Source organism: Scyliorhinus torazame, chromosome 27 (assembly GCF_047496885.1).
Source record: "Scyliorhinus torazame isolate Kashiwa2021f chromosome 27, sScyTor2.1, whole genome shotgun sequence".
In the NCBI taxonomy this organism is placed as follows: Eukaryota; Metazoa; Chordata; class Chondrichthyes; order Carcharhiniformes; family Scyliorhinidae; genus Scyliorhinus; species Scyliorhinus torazame.
Genome location: NC_092733.1, coordinates 30,088,462 through 30,110,025, shown reverse-complemented (window position 1 = coordinate 30,110,025; position 21,564 = coordinate 30,088,462). Strand labels below are relative to the sequence as shown.

At 51.3% G+C, this 21,564-nt stretch overlaps 1 protein-coding gene across 9 annotated transcripts in view; it reads right to left on the bottom strand.

The window, feature by feature from the left end:
* Positions 1-3,013: 3,013 nt before the first annotated feature.
* LOC140403326 (cAMP-dependent protein kinase catalytic subunit alpha-like) overlaps positions 3,014-21,564 on the bottom strand; it is a 265,539-nt gene continuing 246,988 nt past the window's right edge. For all 9 annotated transcript variants that reach the window (XM_072491191.1, XM_072491198.1, XM_072491193.1 and 6 more), the window contains exons 8-10: positions 19,740-19,862; positions 5,514-5,678; positions 3,014-3,523 (exon numbers count right to left, since the gene is read on the bottom strand). In XM_072491191.1, coding sequence (XP_072347292.1) covers positions 3,398-3,523; positions 5,514-5,678; positions 19,740-19,862 — 414 coding nt within the window. In that variant the 3' untranslated portion in view covers positions 3,014-3,397. The remainder of the gene's footprint in view (positions 3,524-5,513; positions 5,679-19,739; positions 19,863-21,564) is intronic.

The following is a 21,564-nucleotide window of genomic DNA, read 5'->3' as shown; positions in this document are numbered from 1 at the left end:
GCCTCCACAGCCTTCTGCGGCAAAGAGTTCCACAAATTCGCCACCCTCTGGCTGAAGAAATTCCTCATCTCTGTTTTAAAGGATCGTCCCTTTAGTCTGAGATGGTGTCCACTGCTTCTAGTTTTCCTGCAAGTGGAAACATCCTCTCCACGTCCACCCTATCCAGACCTCGCCGTATCTTGTAAGTTTCAATAAGATCCCCCCTCATCCTTCTAAACTCCAACGAGTACAGACCCAGAGTCCTCAACCGTTCCCCATACGACAAGCTCTTCATTCCAGGGATCCTTCTTGTGAACCTCCTCTGGATCCTTTCCAAGGCCAGCACATCTTTCCTTAGCTACGGGACCCAAAACTGCTCACAATACTCCAGTGACTGGATGGACTCCTGGATTAATTTTGACAGCCCAATGGAGTTGAAAGGAATATTCCAGTTTATTCTCCCCAATTGGCTAGAGTGTTCAGTTGGATTTTCGTTGTTTTGTGAGGTGTGGAGGGTACAGGTGAGGGACAGGCTGGTTGGTCCAAGAGGCCTTTCTGTATCCATTATTGCTCTTGAGTACTTCACTCCTTCTCACTCGGTTTTATTCTTAATGTTTAGTCCATTTGCTGCCGCCATTTATTGGAGCTGCTAAATCAATCCTTGTCAATGACTTCCCCACCTCTCTCTCTGTAGGTCTGTTCTCACAACACCTCGCATACGGGCATGTGAGAATGAAGCAAGAAGCCATAAAATCTACCTTTTTGTATTTTGTCAGCTTTATCTTATTTCAGTAACGTTTGAGAATATTGACAACACTCGCAATAGGTGCACATCCAATGCTCTCCATTAGTTGCCGATTCCTGTGCTGCCCGAGAGACAGGACGAAAAAGGTATCTCACGTAAAAGGCAGCACGGTAGCACAAGTGGATAGCACTGTGGCTTCACAGCGCCAGGGTCCCAGATTCGATTCCCTGCTGGGTCACTGTCTGTGCGGAGTCTGCACGTTCTCCCCGTGTCTGCGTGGTTATTTCCTATATTCACACCAGTGAGCTCTCCCCGTTTCAGAATTGGAAAAATGTTCCTTTATCGTGTCACTCCATACACCTGTGACTTGCCTTTAAGGTGCAAACAGTCATATCCGGCTTTCCCTAGGAGTTCAAACAAATGACACACCTTTGGAAGTAATACGAGTCTCCCAAAGCATGATCTGATGGCGCTTATCTAAGATACCATGAAGACAGTGTGCCAGATGTTGTGAGCATCTTTCACAGGGAAGGGTCCACGTATCTGAAATGAAAATGAATGAAAATGAAAATCGCTTATTGTCACAAGTAGGCTTCAAATGAAGTTACTGTGAAAAGCCCCTAGTATCTTGGAGTAAACACAAAGCAGAGGCTAACATGAGCTGCCCGTAACGAAACAGTACGAAGTCTTACAACACCAGGTTAAAGTCCCAACAGGTTGGTTTCGAATCACTAGCTTTCGGAGCACAGCTCCTTCCTCAGGTGAGGTCCCAGCTCAGGTAACAAAACAGGCAGCAGATTGAAGCACGTGGACTTCTGTAAAAGTCTGACTTTCCAAAGCGTTTAAAACTGTGTGTTTAATCCAAACTTTAACCGTTTCTTTTGTCTGCTGCCGAACTCGAGAGTTTTGTTACAGTTTGGTAATTTTACTTTTAATGTAAAACGAATGATGCTCTCGAGTGGTACGCCACAGGACGAGGCTCAAACAGCATTGGATGATGGAAGGGGACATCAGCATCCTGTAGGAATGCCAATCACCCCATCATCCGATTTGTACGTGGAGTTCATGACCTGAGCTTCAGATACAGAGGTTTCTCCTGTTCAACTGTTCCTGGCAGATTGCATTTTCGTAGCTGCCCATTTCTCATCAGTACATTACTCTACTGAAGGGGAGATTTGTTTGAGATGGCCAAAAGAGACTCAGATACTTGGGTCCGCCATCCCGAAAACAGACAGAAGTACTGTCTTGGCACTGAGATAGGAGGGAGAAGGAAGGAGTGGGTTGTGATGAGCCAAATGGCTTTTTGTTGCTTGGGTCTAGATGTTAAAAGGGCCCGGGACTTTGCTGCAAATTCGCTCATTCTATCCTCTTACAAAGAATAGGCGTGCATTTCAATAGCGACTTTCACAACTTCAGGAAGTCCCAAAGTGCTTTAGATCCGATGCAGTCAATGGTTGCTGTGTCGGAAACACAGCAACCATTGGGCGGCATGGTAGCATAGTGGTTAGAACTGTTGCTTCACAGCGTCAGGGTCCCAGGTTCGATTTCCGGCTTGGGTCACTGTCTGTGTGGAGTCTGCGCGTTCTCCCCGTGTCTGCGTGGGTTTCCTCCGGGTGCTCCGGTTTCCTCCCACAAGTCCCGAAAGACGTGCTGTTAGGTGAATTGGACATTCTGAATTCTCCCTCTGTGTACCCGAACAGGCGCCGGAGTGTGGCGACTAGGGGCTTTTCACAGTAACTTCATTGCAGTAAGTAAGCCTACTTGTGACAATAAAGATTATTATTATGATACAGCATCCAATTTGCCCAAAGCAAGCTCCCACAAAACAGCAATGTGTCAATGACCAGATAACGCATGCAGTAATACTGGCTGAAGAATAAACATTGGCCAGGACATCGAGGAGAACTCCTCTGCCCTATGTTAAAATAGTGTCATGGGAGCTTTTGTATCCAACTTACAGAACCTACAATAAATCAAGCACTCATGGTTATTGATAGAATAGGAAAGCCACGTTATTAGCCTGATAAGCCACCCCCCCGTGGCTAATACAACATCAGCCACCCAATTATCTTTTGCTCAAATGCGAGACCCTTAAATACAGAAACCATTCATTTACCGGACCCGAGGGAGTGTGCAGAGGATTCAAACTCCAGCGACGGTGCACACTTGATGATACATTTCTGGACACGTCAGTCCTGAAGCTTCCTGAAGTGAGTGAAACCGGTTTGCAAGAAGCTTGGGCGTCTTCGGTCAGAGCAGATATGGAAAAGTAGTCCCTTCACTCGGAAATACATTTAAAAAAAGAAAAACTAAAGGGCTTTAATGTATAAGTAAAATATCTTTTAAAACACAGAACATATATAACATTCAGACACAATGAGATACAAACGCTTACTGGAAGGCGGCAAAAAAAGAGAATTTTAGTGTGTCATTGGGAATGGTGACTATCTGGAAAACCTCAGGATTCGCAGGAGCAGTCTGTGTAAGGGAAGAAGAGGGCCAGGCCCTTCTAAGTCACGGCAAGATAGGACTCCACCTGGTGGAATGCACAGACTTAACACAAGTTTTCAGTAAATACAACAGGTTGGGCTGCCATCCAAACAGTGCCTCCTTTCCTTTCTGGCCGAGTGTCAAGTTTCCCAGTCAATTTACAGCTTCCTCTCACTTGGCTCTCTAGAATTCAGCAAATTCCTTGGAGTATTTCTCGGTGAGTGATACGCGGATTGGCTCCTCTTCATACTCATCGAAGTTACTGGTGTCCCCGGGACCTCTCATCTTGGGTTTGAAAGGAGGTTCCTCCTGAGGAAAGGAGCAGAAACCAATTTCAGTAGTTTTCGAGTCAAGGAGTTATTATGGCACGCATGGCCGAAATCGCGTTTGGCGCGGGGACGGAGAATCCAATTTCACGCGGGAATCGGGCCCGGCGCCGATCCGGAGATTCTCCGGGGCCCGGGAATTGGCGTGCTCGCGAAGTACTCCGCGCGGCTAGTACATTGCCCGCCCAGCAATCCTCCGCTCCCAACCGGCCGAGTTCCCGACGGCGCGGTTCTAACCACCTATCGCCGTTCGGGAAGCTCGGGTGGTCCGTGGCCGCCCTGGTGGGGGGGGGGGGGGGGGGGGGGGGGGGGGGGCTTATAGGCGGCCGGGGGACAGAACGGGCCAGTGGGATCTTCGGGCGCGCGGCGGATCGGGGGGGGGCCTACAGTCTTCATCTGCCTCCGTGGTCCGAGTCCGCCATGGCGCTCGGCGCGGCCGCTGGAAGCCGACTCCGTGCACATGCGCGGACTCAAAACCGCAAGTGCGGGGCCCGTATCTGCAGCTAAAGCTGCGTGAACTACTCTGGGTCCCTTCTAGCCTGCAGGTCAGAGGATCGGCTCATCTTTTTCCAAGAAATCATGAGTGTGAAATGCCAGCGTTCTTACGCCGGCGTGGGGACATAGTCCCATTTTGGGAGAATCAAGCCCCACGACTCTGCGGCACATCACTTACAGTGATATACCACAGATAATGACCCTCAAATATGTGCGTTGAACAGAGCATACCGTCCCCCCCACCCCACCCCCAAAACAAACCAGTCAGTACAATGCTAAAATACTATATGGCCATTGTCCTAATGCTCTGACATCGTACACGAGCTGCCTCAACTTGACTACTCCACTTTTTCTTTTATTAATTTACGGGATGTTGGCGTCGCTGGTTAGGCCCAGCATTTATTGCCCATCCTTAGTTGCCCTTCAGAAGGTGATGGTGAGCTGCCTTCTTGAGCCGCTGCAGTCCTTGAGGTGTAGGTACACCCACTGTGCTGTTAGGGAGGGAGTTCCAAGATTTTGACCCAGCAACAGAGAAGGAACGGCTGATATATTTCCAAGTTAGGATGGGGAGTGACTGGAGGGGAGCCTCCAGGTATCTGCTGCTCTTGTCCTTCTAGTGGTCGTGGGTTTGGAAGGTGCTGTCTTGGTGAATTACTGTAGTGCATCTTGTAGATGGTACATGTGGGCTGCTACTGTGCGTCAGTGGTGGAGAGAGTGAATGTTTGTGGAAGGGGGAGCAATCAAGCGGGGCTGCTTTGTCCTGGATTGTATCGGGCTTCTTGAGTGTTATTGGAGCTGCACTCATCCAGGCAAGCGGAGAGTATTCCATCACACTTCTGACTTGTAGATGGTGGACAGGCTTTTGGGGGGGGGGGGGATCAGGAGGTGAGTTACCCGCTGTAGGATTCCGACCCTTTGCCCTCCCCTGGTAACCACAGTATTAATATGGCCACCAGATGCACCCCAAAGCCTACATATCACACACTCTTCACCATAAGAGCTCCAGCATAACGGCCCTGGACGTAGACATCATCTGTTGTTCCCTTTTAATACAAAACCATATTGTAGCACCCTCGTCCTTAGCTTGTGCAGCATTGTGTCAAATAAAACATTAGTCCTTCAGTCATACAGTCTAAATGTGACGTTGGATGCCTCTGGCTAATTGAAACTAACCTGTCGGGTAAACGTGACAATGGGAATCTCCAGTAGTAACCATGCATCCCTGCATTTTGCGTGGCACTTAATTCACTGAAGCAAAGGCCCAGGGCAGGCTGAGTTAGGCAAACGGAGTGGGTCTGTATGCCCATTCTGTCAGATGAAATAGAAACTCCCGACCATTTTGGAATCATGGGAGCAGGCATCCAACGTGCATTAGATGCATTACCACCCTGTCTGCAGTAAACGGCGGCACAAAGTACTACCCCCAGGGAACCCACCTCCCTGTGAAACAGACCCCGAATTAGCGAGCGTCACAGTACCTTTCGTTTGTAGATGGAGATCCAGTCTGTGTTGGAAAACCACTTATGGTTCTTGATGTCATTGACACCGTTTCTAAGATTACCAAACCGTTTGGTCAGATCGACCTGCAACAGGTTCCGGAGCAGGTCTTTTAGGTCTGAACTGAAGTGAGACGGAAACCGCACCTGAAAAAATAAGAAACGTTGATCTGTTCACGTGGGCGAGACTTAAAATTCAGGTGAAATCATGTACTCAGCAAAAAGCAGAGAGGGGAGGAAAAGTTATATTGATTTGAGATTTACATTTTATTAAAGGCATTTTGCGTACATAGAAATATCAGAAAAACTAAACTAGATACAAAATCACAAGCCAAACGGTCTGCAACTCATCCCGCCACATTATTCCCCCCCCCTTATCTTCCCACCTCCCCTCCCTCCCTGAAACAAGAAAGAACATGAAGCCCCTAAACCCCCTCCGCTCCGCGGACACCATAATTCACCTTAAAGAAGTCGATAAACGTCTTCCACCTCAGGGTCATCCCTCCCTCGCTCCGCGTATGGCAAACTTAATCTTTTCCAAGGTCGCTCACCCACACCCCCGCCCTTGGCGGCTCAGAGTTAGTTTCGCCACCCCAACAAAATCCGTCTCCGGGCTATCAGGGAGGCAAAGGCCAAAATATCAGCCCCTCTCCCCACCTGGATTCCCGGCTCTTCCGACACTCCAAATATCGCCACCGCCGGACTTGGGGCCACCCCTACGTCCAAAGTCTCGGGCATGACATCCGGGAAACTCTGCCAGAACCCCCTCAGCTCTGGACACGCCCTGACCATGGACACCCCCCCCCCCTGCACACACCTATCCCCTACCCCAGCAAAGAATTGGCTCATCCTCGCAACCGTTGTGTGGGCTCAATGCACCACCTTAAATTGGATGAGGCTTAACCCCACGCATGGTGAGGCACAGTTTATACTCTGCAGGGCTTTCTCTCGCAACCCGACCCTCAACTCCCCCCCCCCCCCCCCCCCCCCCCCCCCCCCCCCCGCCAAACCCTCCTCCCCAAACCCTTTTCCCATTTGTGCCTAACCTCCTCACCCTCACTCTTCATCAGCTCTCCACAGCTGGAGTACTGTGTGCAATTCTGGTCGCCACAATTTAGGAAGGATGTGATTGCACTGGAGGGGGTGCAGAGGCGATTTACCAGGGTGGTGCCTGGGATGGAACATTTAAGTTGTGAAGAGAGGTTGGATAGGCTTGGGCTGTTTTGGCTGGAGCAGAGAAGACTGAGGGACGACCTGATCGAGGTGGACAAGATTATGAGGGGCGTGGACAGGGTGCAGCTGTTCCCCTTAGTTGAAGGGTCGGTTACGAGGGGACATAAGTTCAAGTTGAAGGGCAGGAGGTTTAGGGGGGATTTGAGGAAAAACATTTTTACCCAGAGGGTGGTGAGGGTCGGGAACGCACGGCCTGGGAGGGGGGTAGAGGGGGGTCTGGAACGCGCTGCCTGGGAGGGGGGTAGAGGCGGGTCTGAAACGCGCTGCCTGGGAGGCGGGTAGAGGCGGGTCTGGAACGCACTGCCTGGGAGGGGGGTAGAAGGGGGTCTGGAACGCACGGCCTGGGAGGGGGTAGAGGCGGGTCTGGAACGCACTGCCTGGGAGGGTGGTAGAGGGGGGTCTGGAACGCACGGCCTGGGAGGGGGGTAGAGGCGGGTCTGGAACGTGCTGCCTGGGAGGGGGGTAGAGGCGGGTCTGGAACGTGCTGCCTGGGAGGGGGGTAGAGGCGGGTCTGGAACGCTCTGCCTGGGAGGGGGGTAGAGGCGGGTCTGGAACGCACAGCCTGGGAGAGGCGTAGAGGGGGGTGTGGAATGCACTGCCTGGGAGGGGGGTAGAGGCGGGTCTGGAACGCGCTGCCTGGGAGGGTGGTAGAGGCGGGTCTGGAACGCGCTGCCTGGGAGGGGGGTAGAGGGGGGTCTGGAACGCACGGCCTGGGAGGGGGGTAGAGGGTGGTCTGGAACGCACGGCCTGGGAGGGGGGTAGAGGGGGGTAGCCTCACATCATGTGCAGACTCGAGGGCCAAAGGGCCTCTTCTGCACTGTAGTATTCTGTGAATCAGTAAATATCTGCCACAGAAGATCATCTGTAAACAACGAAACCCTCTGCTTAACCCCTCCCCGCTCAATCCCTCTCCAACCCCTCGACATCCATTGCCAATGTCTCTATCGCCAACGCAAAATGCAGCCGGGAGAGTGGGCACCCCTGCCTTGTCCCCCGTTCAAACCAAAGTATTCTGAACTCGTGCTGTTCGTTGGACACTAGCCACCAGCGCCGAATTCAGTCCATGGAGCCCTGCCCAAACCCGGGCCGGCCCAGCACCTCCAACAAATACGGCCATTCGAACCGACCAAAGGCCTTCTCCGTGTCCATTGCCACCACCACCTCCACCTCCTGCTCCTTCGAGGGCATCATAATAACATCGAGCATCCTGCACACGTTTGTCGACAGTTGCTGCCCCTTCACAAGCCTTGTCTGGTCCTCACCAAACAAACCCGGCACACAGTCCTCTGTCCGCGACGCTAAAACCTTCGGCAACAACTTTGCATCTACAGCGAAATTGGGCGGTACGACCCACACTGCTCTGGACCCTTCTCCTTCTTTTGAAATAATGAAATGGACGCCTGCAACAATGTGGGGGGAGCACCCCCCTTCCCCTACATCCCCACAATTAGGGGCCCCAGTTCCGCAGCGAAGCTCTTACAGAGCTCAGCTGAAATCCCATCCGGCCCCGAAGCATTCCCCGCCTGCATCCAAACGGGGCAGTCCACCGCCTCCCTTAGCCCAATCGGGGCCCCTAATCCCTGCATCTTCTCCTCATCCACCCAGGGGAACTCCAGCCCATCCAGGATCCGCCTCATACCTTCCTCCCCAGAGGGAGGCTCCGACTCATACACTCTTCTGTAAAAGGCCTCAAATACCCCATTCGCACCCTTCCGGGGCGACACCACCTTGCCTCTCTCATCCCCCACATTTCCGATCTCCCTTGTTGCTGCTTGCTTCCTCAGTTGGTACGCCAACATCGTGCTCGCTTTTCCCTCATACTCATACACTGCCCCTCTGACCTTCCACAATGCCCCACCGCCTTCCCTGTGGACAACACTCCAACCGGAGCCTCGTTGCTCCTTTAATAGCGCCTCCTTTGGCCCAACCAAGTACCTCCGGTCCACCCTCAAAGTCTCTCCTCTCGTTTCCCCCCCTCTCCCTGTGCGCCTGAATTGAAATTAACTCACCCCTTACTACGGCCTTAAGTGCCTCCCACAGCGTGGAGGCCGTGACCTCTACATAGCTTCGGATGGCCGCCCTCACCCTCTCACACACACCCTTATCTGCCAACAATCCCACATTCAACTTCCACTGCGGCCGCTGAACCTCTTCCTGCACCACCCGCAGCCCTGGTACGATCCATGAACCTCCTCAACTCCCTTGCCATAGCCGAAACCTTCAAAGACCTGGGCACAATCAGTCCAGCATCGGATCCAGAAACGTGTTAAAATCAGCCCCTAGTATCAGCCAATGTGTGTCCAGGTCGGAATCCTCCCTCATACCCGCCTCAAGAAATCCGCATGATCCCAATTTGGGGCATAAACGTTCACCAGAACCACAGGCGTCTCCTCCAGCTTCCCGTTAACCATAACGTATCTGCCCTCAGGGTCAGCTACAATACTGCCAACCTCGAAGGTCACTTCCTTATTGACCAGCACCACCACCACCCCCCCCCCCCCCCCTCGCCTTCACATCCAGCTATGCGTGGAACACTTGCTCCATACCTTCCTCAGCCTTGTCCGATCTCCCAGCTTCAGGTGCATCTCCTGAAGAAACATGATGATATCTGCCTTCAAACTGCTCAAGTGTGCGAAAACATGCGAGCGTTTAACTGGCCCATTCAACCCCTGCACGATCCATGTAATCAACTGGATCAGGGAGCTCCCTGCACCCCCTTCCCTTCCAGTCAGCCATAACCCTTCTTTAGCCAGCCCCCCCCTCTCCGCAAACCTCTGTGCACCCCCCCCGGATGTCCACCGCTGTCCATCCCGAACCAACTGCGGCACACCAACCACCCCCTCCCCATAACCAAAGAACCAGCCCATTTCCCGCTGCCCCACACCCTCCTCCTGACAACCCCCCACTTCGCTCCTGTTAACTAGCCCAACCAGCTAGCAAGGTGGCCCCCATCTGGGGCCTCTGGTTACCCTTCACCCCTCCAATCCCCCCAAACAACAACCATACAAGCAAAAGGCCAACTTAGCCTCTCCACTCCCATCACCATAACCTTCAGCACTCCACCCACCCTCTGTGCCCACATTCTGCACATAACACCACACCAAAGTTCAATGTCCTCACACTCCTCCCAGTCCATAGTCGCTCAAAGTCGTTTGCCTACTCCGGCGAGTCAAAATAGAACTCTTGGTTCTGGTGTGTGACCCACATGAGCGGGTACAGAACCCCAAACCTCATCCCCTTCTTGTAGAGGGCAGCCTTGATCCGGTTGTAACCAGCCCTCTACTTGGTCAGCTCGGTTCCTAGGTCCTGATAGCTCGTTCTCATCCCGGATGCGTTTCTTTGTCTGCCTCGTCCACCTCCTATCCTTCTCTTTGTCGAGGAAACGGTGCAGCCTCACCACCATCAACTTTGGGGGTTCCCCCGCTTGTGGCCTCTTCCTCAGTGCGCTGTGCGTCTGATCCACCTCGAGAGGGGGGTGAAAGACCCCATCCCTCATCAGCTTCTCCATGTTCACCACATACTCAGCTGCCTGCGCTCCTTCAATCCCCTCAGCATCCCCACGTTCAAGCGATATTGCCTCCTGGAGCGGTTTTCAAGATCCTCCATCTTCCCCCTCAGTCATTTTTGGCTGCTTGACACCATCCCCCATCTCCGCCTCCAGCGAGGTCAATCGAGCCTCATGCTCCTTCATCGATTCCTCCATCTTCTGGATTGCCAGGCCCTCAGCCTACAGCCTCTGTTCCACACGCTCAATAGCCACCCGAAGCGGCTCCATAAACACCAGGTCCTCGGAGGCCTCCTTCATTTGCTGCGGGAACTTGCTGTTGAGAAAGTTCACCAGCTGCTCGCCAGACCATGGGGTGGGCAGTGCTGTCCCGCCACTCTCCGACATCTTTTCCTGTGTCGCACCTGTATTCCCCTCTAGATCAGGCTGCTGCCTCTTCATCGTTGCACTCCTCGTCCGATAAGCCATAGACCAGTCCCACCAGAGGAGTATTACATTCCCTCAGCGTTCATGCACCTTTTGCCATCCAACACCCCTCAGATCGGGTGGGGAAGGACCAAAAAAATACCACCCCGAGCGGGAGCCACCAAATGTGCGACCACTCACTCTGTGGCTGCCACTGGAAGTCGCGGTTTTCTGATTTGGCACACGCAGCGATACACTGCGTTCAATGGATAAAACAATCATGTGCACCGAGGCAGTGACTCTGATTGTTACTTATGGTGGACGGGTGGTGTTGGGGGGTGGGGAAACCTCATTGTGCGTTCACATTATAATCTTTGGTGTGAGCATTAAACTCTACCTGCTCGGTGCTTCTTCAGAGCGGCGCAGCTCCATACTGCACCTTGAAGGTCCTGAGGCAGTGCGCACAAGAGTAATAATAACAATAATCTTTATTGTCACAAGTGGGCTTACATTAACACTGCAATGAAGTTACTGCGAAAAGCCCCCAGTCGCCACACTCCGGCGCCTGTTCGGGTACACGGAGGGAGAATTCAGAATGTCCAATTCACCTAACAAGCACGTCTTTCGGGACTTGTGGGAGGAAACCGGAGCACCCGGAGGAAACCCACGCAGGCACGGGGGAGAACGTGCAGACTCCGCACAGATAGTAATCCAAGCCGGGGATCGAACCTGGGTCACTAGAGCTGTGAAGCAACAGTGCTAACCACTGTGCTGCCTGTAACAAGTGTGGGCATTTATAGTAACAAGAGTAACAGGTGTGGGCATTCATTTTCCAACCAGACTGTCATTTATAATTTGTAGGAGGGTTATAATCCAATGTCACGGCCTCTGTCGGGGTAGGGCACCCAGATTAGGAGATATAAAGCAGAGGCCTGGTGGGCTGAACAGCCTATTTCGGTGTCATAATGATGTGACAAAGGATTTTTTAAATAAAGGAGTAAAGTGTATAAAGGAGTACTATAATATACCACCCCACACTTATCCACATTGATATTCATTTGCAAAAGACACAGACGTTTCTTAATGCCTTCCTATATTAAAGAATCATAGAATCCCTACAGTGCAGAAAGAGGCCACTCGGCCCATTGATCTGCACCGACCCTCTGAAAGAGCACCCTATCCAGGCTCCCACCTTATCCCGACAACCCCGTAACGCTACCTAACCTGCACATTCCTCCAATTAAGGGGTGGCCAATCCACCTATCCTGCTTATCTTTGGGTTTGAGGGGGTGAGACCCACGCAGACACGGGGAGAATATGCAAACTCCACATGGACAGTGACCCGGGGTTGGGATTGAACCCGGGTTCTCGGTGCCGTGAGGCAGCAGTGCTAACCATTGTGCCACCTTGCTGCCCCTGGGGCAATTTAACATGGTCAATCCACCTAACCGGCCCATCTTCTCTTGTGGTTCTTTTCCAAATTGGCCCAATGCCACCCCCCACTTTGGTGTCATCCACAAATTTTGAAATTGTGCTTCCAATTCTGAAGTCTGAATCATTTATAGCTGTGGCTCGAGCACCAATCCCTATGGAACATTATTTCCCAGCTTCAGCAGTCTGATTCCCTGTTTTCTGGCTGGGTTGCTATCCATTTTGTTACTTGTCCCCTGATTCCACGTTTCTCACGTTAAGTCATGAATTGACTGTGAGATGCCTTATCCAAGGCCTCGGGGGAATCTAAATATACTCAGCTGGATTCTCCGTTCCTGAGACTCAGTGTTGACTCTGGGGCAGGATTCATGGAGTTGTACGACAGCAAAACTGGCGCCGCATCTGGACCAATTCACCGGCTGCAGAGCGGCCAACACTGTCGCCACGTGGAACACAATCGATTCCAATGGAAAGGGTGTCGGATTCGCCAGGGTCGGGACGGACACTGGCGAGACTGACAAACTGCAGCTGCATATTAGCACTCCATTCCCCACACACATCCCAGCCAGCAAGATGGAGTGCACCCTTCCCGTTGGTGGGTCGGCTGGGGCCAGAGGGTACCTGAGAAGGATGGCCTGGGGTGGGGGGCGCCCATAGGACTAGGTTCAGTGGGCAGGCAGCGGCGTGCGCAGCAGCATGGCTGACTGACAGGCTGCAGCAATGCTGCTCCAAGCTCGTCCACAACAACTGAATGGCACCTGCGCCCTGATTGGTGCAGAGTGTTGCACTTTCATTCCAAATAACTCAAAAGAAGTTAAAGATCTGGCATCACATATCCAAAAAGAAATCAAGAAACTTGATCCACCCCCAGTTATCTCTCTCTGGGATAAACTTTGCGGGTGGTTGGAACACACTGGAATGCCCACAGTAAGAATAATCTTATTCTCCTGTGTAGCTGGATTCATCATTTACATAACATGCCAATGTATCAAGTGCATCAAAGAACGATTCACTGATCGCAAGGCACCAACTGTCAGAATGGTCCACACTAACCCAACTGCACCACCATTAGATGCAGTAGAAATGAAGTATTATTGTTGAAATGTTACTGATCAATCAATTATTTGACTGTATGCATAGCCTATTACAAATATCTATACAAAAACGCCCCTGAGGACCCACCCAGGTCCCCCCCCCCCCCACCTCCCCACTGGGTTGCTGCTGTTACCTTCCCATTTCCTTTATCGTTCTGCGAGGTAGTCAATGAACGGTTGCCACCGCCTGGTGAACCCTTGAGCCGAACCCCTTAGTGCGAACTTTATCCGTTCTAGTTTTATAAACCCTGCCATGTCATTTATCCAGGTCTCCACGCCCGGGGGTTTGGCTTCCTTCCACATAAGCAATATCCTTCGCCGGGCTACTAGGGACGCAAAGGCCAAAACATCAGCCTCTTTCGCCTCCTGCACTCCCGGCTCTTCTGCAACCCCGAATATAGCCAACCCCCAGCCTGGCTCGACCCGGACCCCCACCACCTTCGAAAGCACCTTTGCCACCCCCACCCAGAACCCCTGCAGTGCCGGGCATGACCAAAACATGTGGGTGTGGTTCGCTGGGCTTCTCGAGCATCTCGCACACCTATCCTCTACCCCGAAATATTTCCTGAGCCGTGCTCCGGTCATATGCGCCGTGTAAAACCTTGAATTGTATCAGGCTTAGCCTGGCGCACGAGGACGACGAGTTTACCCTACGTAGGGCATCAGCCCACAGCCCCTCCGCAATCTCTTCCCCCAGCTCTTCTTCCCATTTCCCCTTCAGCTCATCCACCATGATCTCCCCCTCGTCCCTCATTTCCCTATATATATCCGACACCCTACCATCCCCCACCCATGTCCCTGAGATCACTCTATCCTGAACCTCCTGCGTCGGGAGCTGCGGGAATTCCCTCATCTGTTGCCTCGCAAAAGCCCTCAGTTGCATGTACCGAAATGCATTCCCTTGGAGCAACCCATATTTTTCCGTCAGCGCTCCCAGACTCGCAAACGTCACGTCTACGAACAGATCTCTCAGTTGCACAATCCCAGCTCTCTGCCATGCTCCAAATCCCCCATCTATACTCCCCGGGACAAACCTATGGTTATTTCTTATCGGGGACCGCACCGAGGCTCCCGTCCTTCCCCTATGTCGTCTCCACTGCCCCCAAATTTTTAGTGTTGCACCACCACTGGACTTGTGGTGTATTTCTTCGGGGAGAACGGCAACGGCGCCGTCACCATTGCTTGTAGGCTGGTTCCCTTGCAGGACGCCATCTCCAATCTCTTCCACGCCGCACCCTCCCCTTCTCCCATCCACTTACACACCATTGAGATATTGGCGGCCCAGTAGTATTCACTTAGGCTCGGTAGTGCCAGCCCCCCCCCTATCCCTGCTACGCTGCAAGAACCCCTTCCTCACTCTCGGGGTCTTCCCGGCCCACACAAAACTCATGACACTTTTCTCAATTCTCTTGAAAAAAGCCTTCGTGACCATCACCGGAAGGCACTGAAACACAAAGAGGAATCTCGGGAGGACTACCATTTTGACCGCCTGCACCCTACCCACCAGTGACAGGGGCACCATGTCCCATCTCTTAAAATCCTCCTCCATCTGTTCCACCAATCTTGTTAAATTAAGCCTATGTAAGGTTCCCCAACTCCTGGCTATCTGAATCCCTAAGTACCGGAAATCTCTTGTTACCTTCCTCAGCGGTAAGTCATCTATTCCCCTGCTCTGCTCCCCCGGATGCACCACAAACAACTCACTTTTACCCATATTCAATTTGTACCCCGAAAATTCCCCAAACTCCCTGAGTGTCTGCATTATCTCAGGCATCCCCTCCACTGGGTCCGCAACATACAGCAATAAATCATCTGCATACAAGGATACCCGGTGTTCTTCTCCTCCCCTGAGCACTCCCCTCCACTTCCTGGAGCCCCTCAGTGCTATGGCCAGGGGCTCAATCGCCAATGCAAACAGTAACGGAGACAGGGGACACCCCTGCTCGTCCCTCTATGAAAACGGAAGTAATCAGACCTCTGTCTGTTCGTGACCACGCTCGCCACCGGGGCCCTATACAGCAGCTGTACCCGTCCGATATACCCTTCTCCAAAACCAAATCTCCTCAGCACCTCCCACAGATAATCCCACTCCACTCTGTTGAATGCTTTCTCGGCGTCCATCGCCACCACTATCTCGGCCTCCCCCTCTGGTGGGGGCATCATCATTACCCCTAGCAACCTCCGTATGTTCGTGTTCAACTGTCTCCCCTTAACGAACCCAGTTTGATCCTCGTGGACCACCCCCGGGACACAGTCCTCTATCCTCGTCGCCATCACCTTGGCCAGGAGCTTAGCATCTACATTTAAAAGGGAAATGGGCCTGTAGGACCCACACTGCAGCGGGTCTTTTTCCTTCTTCAAAAGGAGCGATATCGTTGCCTCCGACATAGTCGGGGGCAGCTGCCCCCTTTCCCTAGCCTCATTAAAGGTTCTCGTCAAAAGGGGGACCACCAGTAAGTCCATATACTTCCTATAAAATTCCACCGGGAATCCGTCCGGTCCCGGGGCCTTCCCCGCCTGCATGCTCCCAATCCCTTTTACCACCTCCTCCATCTCAATCTGTGCTCCCAGTCCCACCCTCTCCTGCTCCTCCACCTTAGGGAATTCCAGCTGATCCAAGAAACACATCATTCCCTCCTTCCCTTCCGGGGGCTGAGCCTTATATAACCTCTCATAAAATGCCTTGAACACCCCGTTCACTCTCTCCGCTCCCCGTTCCATCTCTCCCTCCTCATCTCTCACCCCACCTATCTCCCTCGCCGCTCCCCTCTTCCTCAATTGGTGGGCCAGTAGCCGACTCGCCTTCTCTCCATACTCATACTATACACCCTGTGCCCTCCTCCACTGTGCCTCTGCCTTACCCGTGGTCAGCAGGTCAAATTCTACATGTAGCCTTTGTCTTTCCCTGTACAGTCCCTCCTCCGGTGCCTCCGCATATTGCCTGTCCACCCTCAAAAGTTCTTTCAGCAATCGCTCCCTTTCTTTACCCTCTTGCTTCCCTTTATGTGCCCTTATGGATATCAGTTCCCCTCTAACCACTGCCTTCAACGCCTCCCAGACCACTCCCACCTGAACCTCTCCATTGTCATTGAGCTCCAAGTACCTTTCGATGCACCCCCTCACCCTTAAACATACCCCCTCATCCGCCAATAGGCCCATATCCATTCTCCAGTGTGGGTGCTGTTCTTTTTCCTCTCCTACCTCCAGGTCTACCCAATGTGGAGCGTGGTCCGAAATAGCTATGGCCGTATATTCCGTCCCTGTCACCTTCGGGATCAGCGCCCTTCCCAAGACAAAAAAGTCTATCCGTGAGTATACTTTGTGGACATGGGAGAAAAATGAGAACTCCTTACTCCTAGGTCTACTAAATCTCCAGGGATCTACCCCTCCCATCTGCTCCATGAAGTCCTTGAGCACCCTGGCCGCTGCCGGCCTCCTCCCGGTCCTGGACCTCGATCTGTCCAGCCCTGGATCAAGCACCATATTGAAGTCTCCCCCCATTACCAACTTTCCCGCCTCCAGGTCCGGGATACGTCCCAACATACGCCTCATAAAATTTGCATCATCCCAGTTCGGGGCATATACGTTCACCAGGACCACCGCCTCCCCTTGCAATCTGCCACTCACCATCACATATCTACCCCCACTATCCGCCACTATGGTCTTTGCCTCAAACAGTACCGGTTTCCCCACTAAGATAGCCACCCCCCTGTTCTTCGCATCCAAACCCGAATGAAACACCTGCCCCACCCATCCTTTACATAGTCTGACCTGGTCTATCAGTTTCAGATGCATCTCCTGCAACATAACCACATCTGCCTTCAGTTTCTTTAGGTGTGCGAGTACCCGTGCCCTTTTAATCGGCCCGTTCAGCCCTCTCACGTTCCACGTGATCAGCCGGGTTGGGGGGCTCTTTACCCCCCCCCCCTTGTCGACTAGCCATCCCCTTTTTTTTAAACCCAGCTCCTCACCCGGTTCCCACGTACCCGTGTAGCCCCCCGACGGCGCCCTCCCGCCTCGACCACCCCACCCCATAACAGCTCTCCCTTCTCCTTAGCAGCAGCAACCCAGTTAACCCCCCCTCCCCCAGATCCCTTTCTAGCGTAGTTGCACCCCCCATGTTGCTCCCAGGAGTCAGCGAACTCTGGCTGACCTCGGCTTCCCCCCCTTGTCCTCGACCCCCACTGTGCGAGACCCCCTCCTTCCTGCGTCCCTGTTCCCGCCAGAATTACCATAGCGCGGGAACAAAGCACGCGTTTCCCACTCGGCCCCACCCCTAATGACCGGCGCCCACAGTTCCTCATACTCCCCCCCCACCCCCCCCCCCCCCCAACATGGGGAAGAGAGAAAAGTTACAAGATCGCAAGATTAACAAATTGAAAAATCATCCCCCCCCCCCCCTTTTCCTCGCCCCTCATAATCACCCCACCACTTTGTCCCAAAAGTTCTTTCTCTCGCCAGACTATTCCAGCTTCTCGTCCACAATGAATGTCCACGCCTCTTCTACCGTCTCAAAGTAGTGGTGCTTCCCTTGGTGTGTGACCCACAGTCTCGCCGGTTGTAACATTCCAAACTGGATCTTCTTTTTGTGAAGCACCGCCTTAGCCCGATTAAAACTTGCCCTCCTTCTCGCCACCTCCGCACTCCAATCCTGGTATACGCGGATCACCGCGTTCTCCCACCTACAGCTCCGAGTTTTCTTCGTCCATCTGAGGACCGTCTCTCTGTCATTATAGCGGAGAAACCTCACCACTATAGCTCGAGGTATTTCTCCAGCCCTCGGTCTTCGCACCAAAACTCGATAAGCTCCCTCCACCTCCAAAGGGCAGTCGTGGCCTCCGATCCCATTAGCGAGTGAAGCATCGTGCTCACATATGTCCCGACGTCTGCCCCTTCTGGAAGACCCAGAACCCTTAAATTCTTCCTCCTCGAATTATTCTCCAGTACTTCCAGCCTTTCCACACACCTTTTGTGCTGTGCCTCGTGCATCTCTGTCTTCACCACCAGGCCCTGTATTTCGTCTTCATTTTCAGCAGTCTTTGCCTTCACGACCCAAAGCTCCTGCTCTTGGGTCTTCTGCTCCTCCTTTAGCCCTTCAATCGCCTGTAATATCGGGGCCAACAGCTCCCTCTTCAACTCCTTTTTCAGTTCTTCCACACAGCGCCGCAGGAACTCTTGTTGGTCCGGGCCCCATAACAAACGGCCACCTTCCGACGCCATCTTGCTTTGAGCTTGCCTTCCTTGCCGCTGCTCCAGAGGATCCTCTGCAATCCGGCCGCTATCCTCTCCCTTATCCATGCGTGTCCGGGGGGATTCCCTTCTGGATTACCGCACAGTGTTTTTGGCCGTTTAAATTGCCGTTGGGGCTCCTATTAAGAGCCCAAAAGTCCGTTCCACCGGGAGCTGCCGAAACGTGCGACCTAGCTGGTCATCGCCGCACCCGGAAGTCTTTTGACTGTATGGTTAACATATTGATAATGTATTAATACTGAATCAGTAGAATCAAATTTGATTAATTGTTCTTTTATAATAATGATGATTTAAGAATTATCATAATTTTTGCTGAAATGCTTGCAATGCAATGCTTGCCCACTCTATTGTTTAAAACTGCAATGACAATATGAATGAGTTATTCTTTGCGCTTTTACTCATCCTATTGCATTAATGGTGTATTTTATCTTATTCTGATATATCTCACTTAATCTTTCGATTTATCAAAAGCGGGGACTGTAGAAGTCAACTATTTCCTAATACACCTGATAGGTAAAAGATAGCTATTTAGGATAAATATTAAGCCCCAGTTTTACCCATTTTAAATTAAGGATTTCCACACTCTCATAACTTCAGGTCATCTCAAAACATACAGCTTACAAAACAGCATAATTCAATTTTCCATTATTCTAGCAAGACAATACAACATAAAAACAAAAGAATCTGATACATGCAAAAACAGTAGACATTAAAACAAACACTTTAACTGAACTAATGATTACATTAGTTGTAGCATAGAATCGCATTCCATAACACATACAAGAATCCTCCCTCCTTTCATCTATAATTAGGGTGTGATTGTTGGTTAGTCAAAGCCTCTAGTTGAGTCCTTGTCAAAAAAAATGCCAATGTGTTTCAGATGGTAGCTTTCTCCAGATAGAAGCTTCATTGCAGGGCTCAAGTACATTGTCCAGGTTGACACTCCACTGTGGTGCTGAATGAATCGAACGAGGCACCTCCGAGATATTAAACCAAGTACTTCTCTTCATGCCCCAGTGGTTTATGTGGATGTTAAGGAGCACAAAACAAGGTACTACTCAAACAAAAAAGCACAGGGAGTTCTGGCCAACATTCCTCCACGAAAACAGATTACTCTGTCAGCTTATTGCTCTAAGATCATGTGGATCCTGTACATTTGCTCACAGAACAGTGACTAATATTGCAAGGTAACCTCTTGACGATCGAGATGGTCATGTGATGAGGTGCTGTATCAATTTAAATCATTCCTTATTTTCATTGCACAACCACATTTCCAGAAAGGCTGCTTACCTTCCCAGAGACAATTTTTTCATAAATCTGAATAGGCTGGTCTGCAAAAAATGGAGGATACCCAGCAGACATTTCATAGATTAGGACCCCTAACGCCCACCAATCCACAGCTTTGTTATAGCCCTGAAGGAAGAGAAGACATGGATCAGTAAAATGGATTCAACCCCCGTCCCCCCTGAGCTAGCTGATCTCAGCTAGGGCAGTAATTGTCTTTGATGGGTGAGCTTGGGGCGGAACCGCTGCTGGCCGACAATCTCTGTTGGGGAAATACAGGCGTGGACATCAATTGAGTATAGGAGTGGACTCACGATGACCTCTAATGAGGATATCTCGCTGTTGCTCATTTGCACAAACGAATAAGTAGCACATGAGGGAGGCTAATACCTGTGCATTTCCCAAGCAACAAGTCAACTCTTCTGGGGAGTCAAGAAAAATGGCAACTTAAGTGGAGGCACTGTAGCACACTACTGGACGTGTAATGACAGAGTGACTAATCCACACAGTATCATTTATCGATGTTTACACAGGAATTTATGAAAGAAATATATAATAAAGACAAAAGGACCAAATTATTTTTGCACACCTTGGTCCCATAACTCCGATCTTTAACCCCGTAACATCTGAAGATGACCCTTGTTATTGACTCCCATGTGAAATGCAGAGGGAGATTAACAAGCATTCAGTAATTCCTGCAATGGGTATGCAGTTCCCGTTGTCCGAATTGTCATGTTCCTCATCAGCTTTTGTCCCTTGAAATTGATGTCAATATTTCTCATTCAATTTAGCTACGTCAACAATCAGAGTGGAACAACTAATTAATTAAACCTCAAGTGTCTAAAATGAATTTTTAGACATTACGGGTCCCCAAGGCATGTGTCTTCATCCGATATCCACACAGATCTTTGTTAGAAAACTTGTCCATTGGGTTCAATGTTTACATGACGCCAAATTAAAAAACAACAGAACCAGAATTTTATAATTATCCCCCCTCCTCTCCTCCCAATATATTCAACAAAGTCACAAATCATCTGTAGAACTGCTATTGGAGATACCGGTCTACAGTGAAGAAACAATTGGATCTCTAGACAGGGCAGCCTGGTGGCACAGTGGTCAGGAACCCGGGTTCAATTCCGGCCTCGGATGACTGTCTGTGTGGAGTTTGCACCTTCTCCCCGTGTGTGCGTGGGTTTTCTCCGGGTGCTCCGGTTTCCTCCCACTGTCCAAAGATGTGGGGGTTAGGGGGATTGGCCACTCTAAATTGCCCCATAGTGTCCAAAGATGTGCAGGCTAGGTGGGGTTACAGAGATAGGGTGGGGGGGGTCCGAGGTAGGGTTCTCTTTCAGAGGGTCGATGCAGACTCGATGGGCCGAATCCCTGTCGGGATTCTACGGATTTGTAAACAATGAGATTGCAATTATAACCTAATTGGGTTCCTTATGACATAGCTATTAAATGTCGAACATGTCAGCACATTATTGACTTCACTGGTTGTGGTGAATGTATTCACCATAATATAAGTTGTCTGTATAGTACTGTGGCCTATGGCCAGGGAATGGTAATGTGATCTCCTTTCATGTATTGTACAGGAACCCTGGTGGGCTCCGCCTCTGGCTCCGCCCCCGGGGCGGTACATAGACCTGCCGCCTGTGGGCGGCAGTCATTGTTACAGCAGTCACAGGCAGGCAAGTTCTTGGATAATAAAGCCTATGTTCACTCATTCTCATCGTCTTGTAGTGAATTGATGGTACATCACTGGTTTTCAGAGAACATTTTGGGATTTACTTGTGATATGTTGGTGACATATTAAAAACACTGAATATCCAAG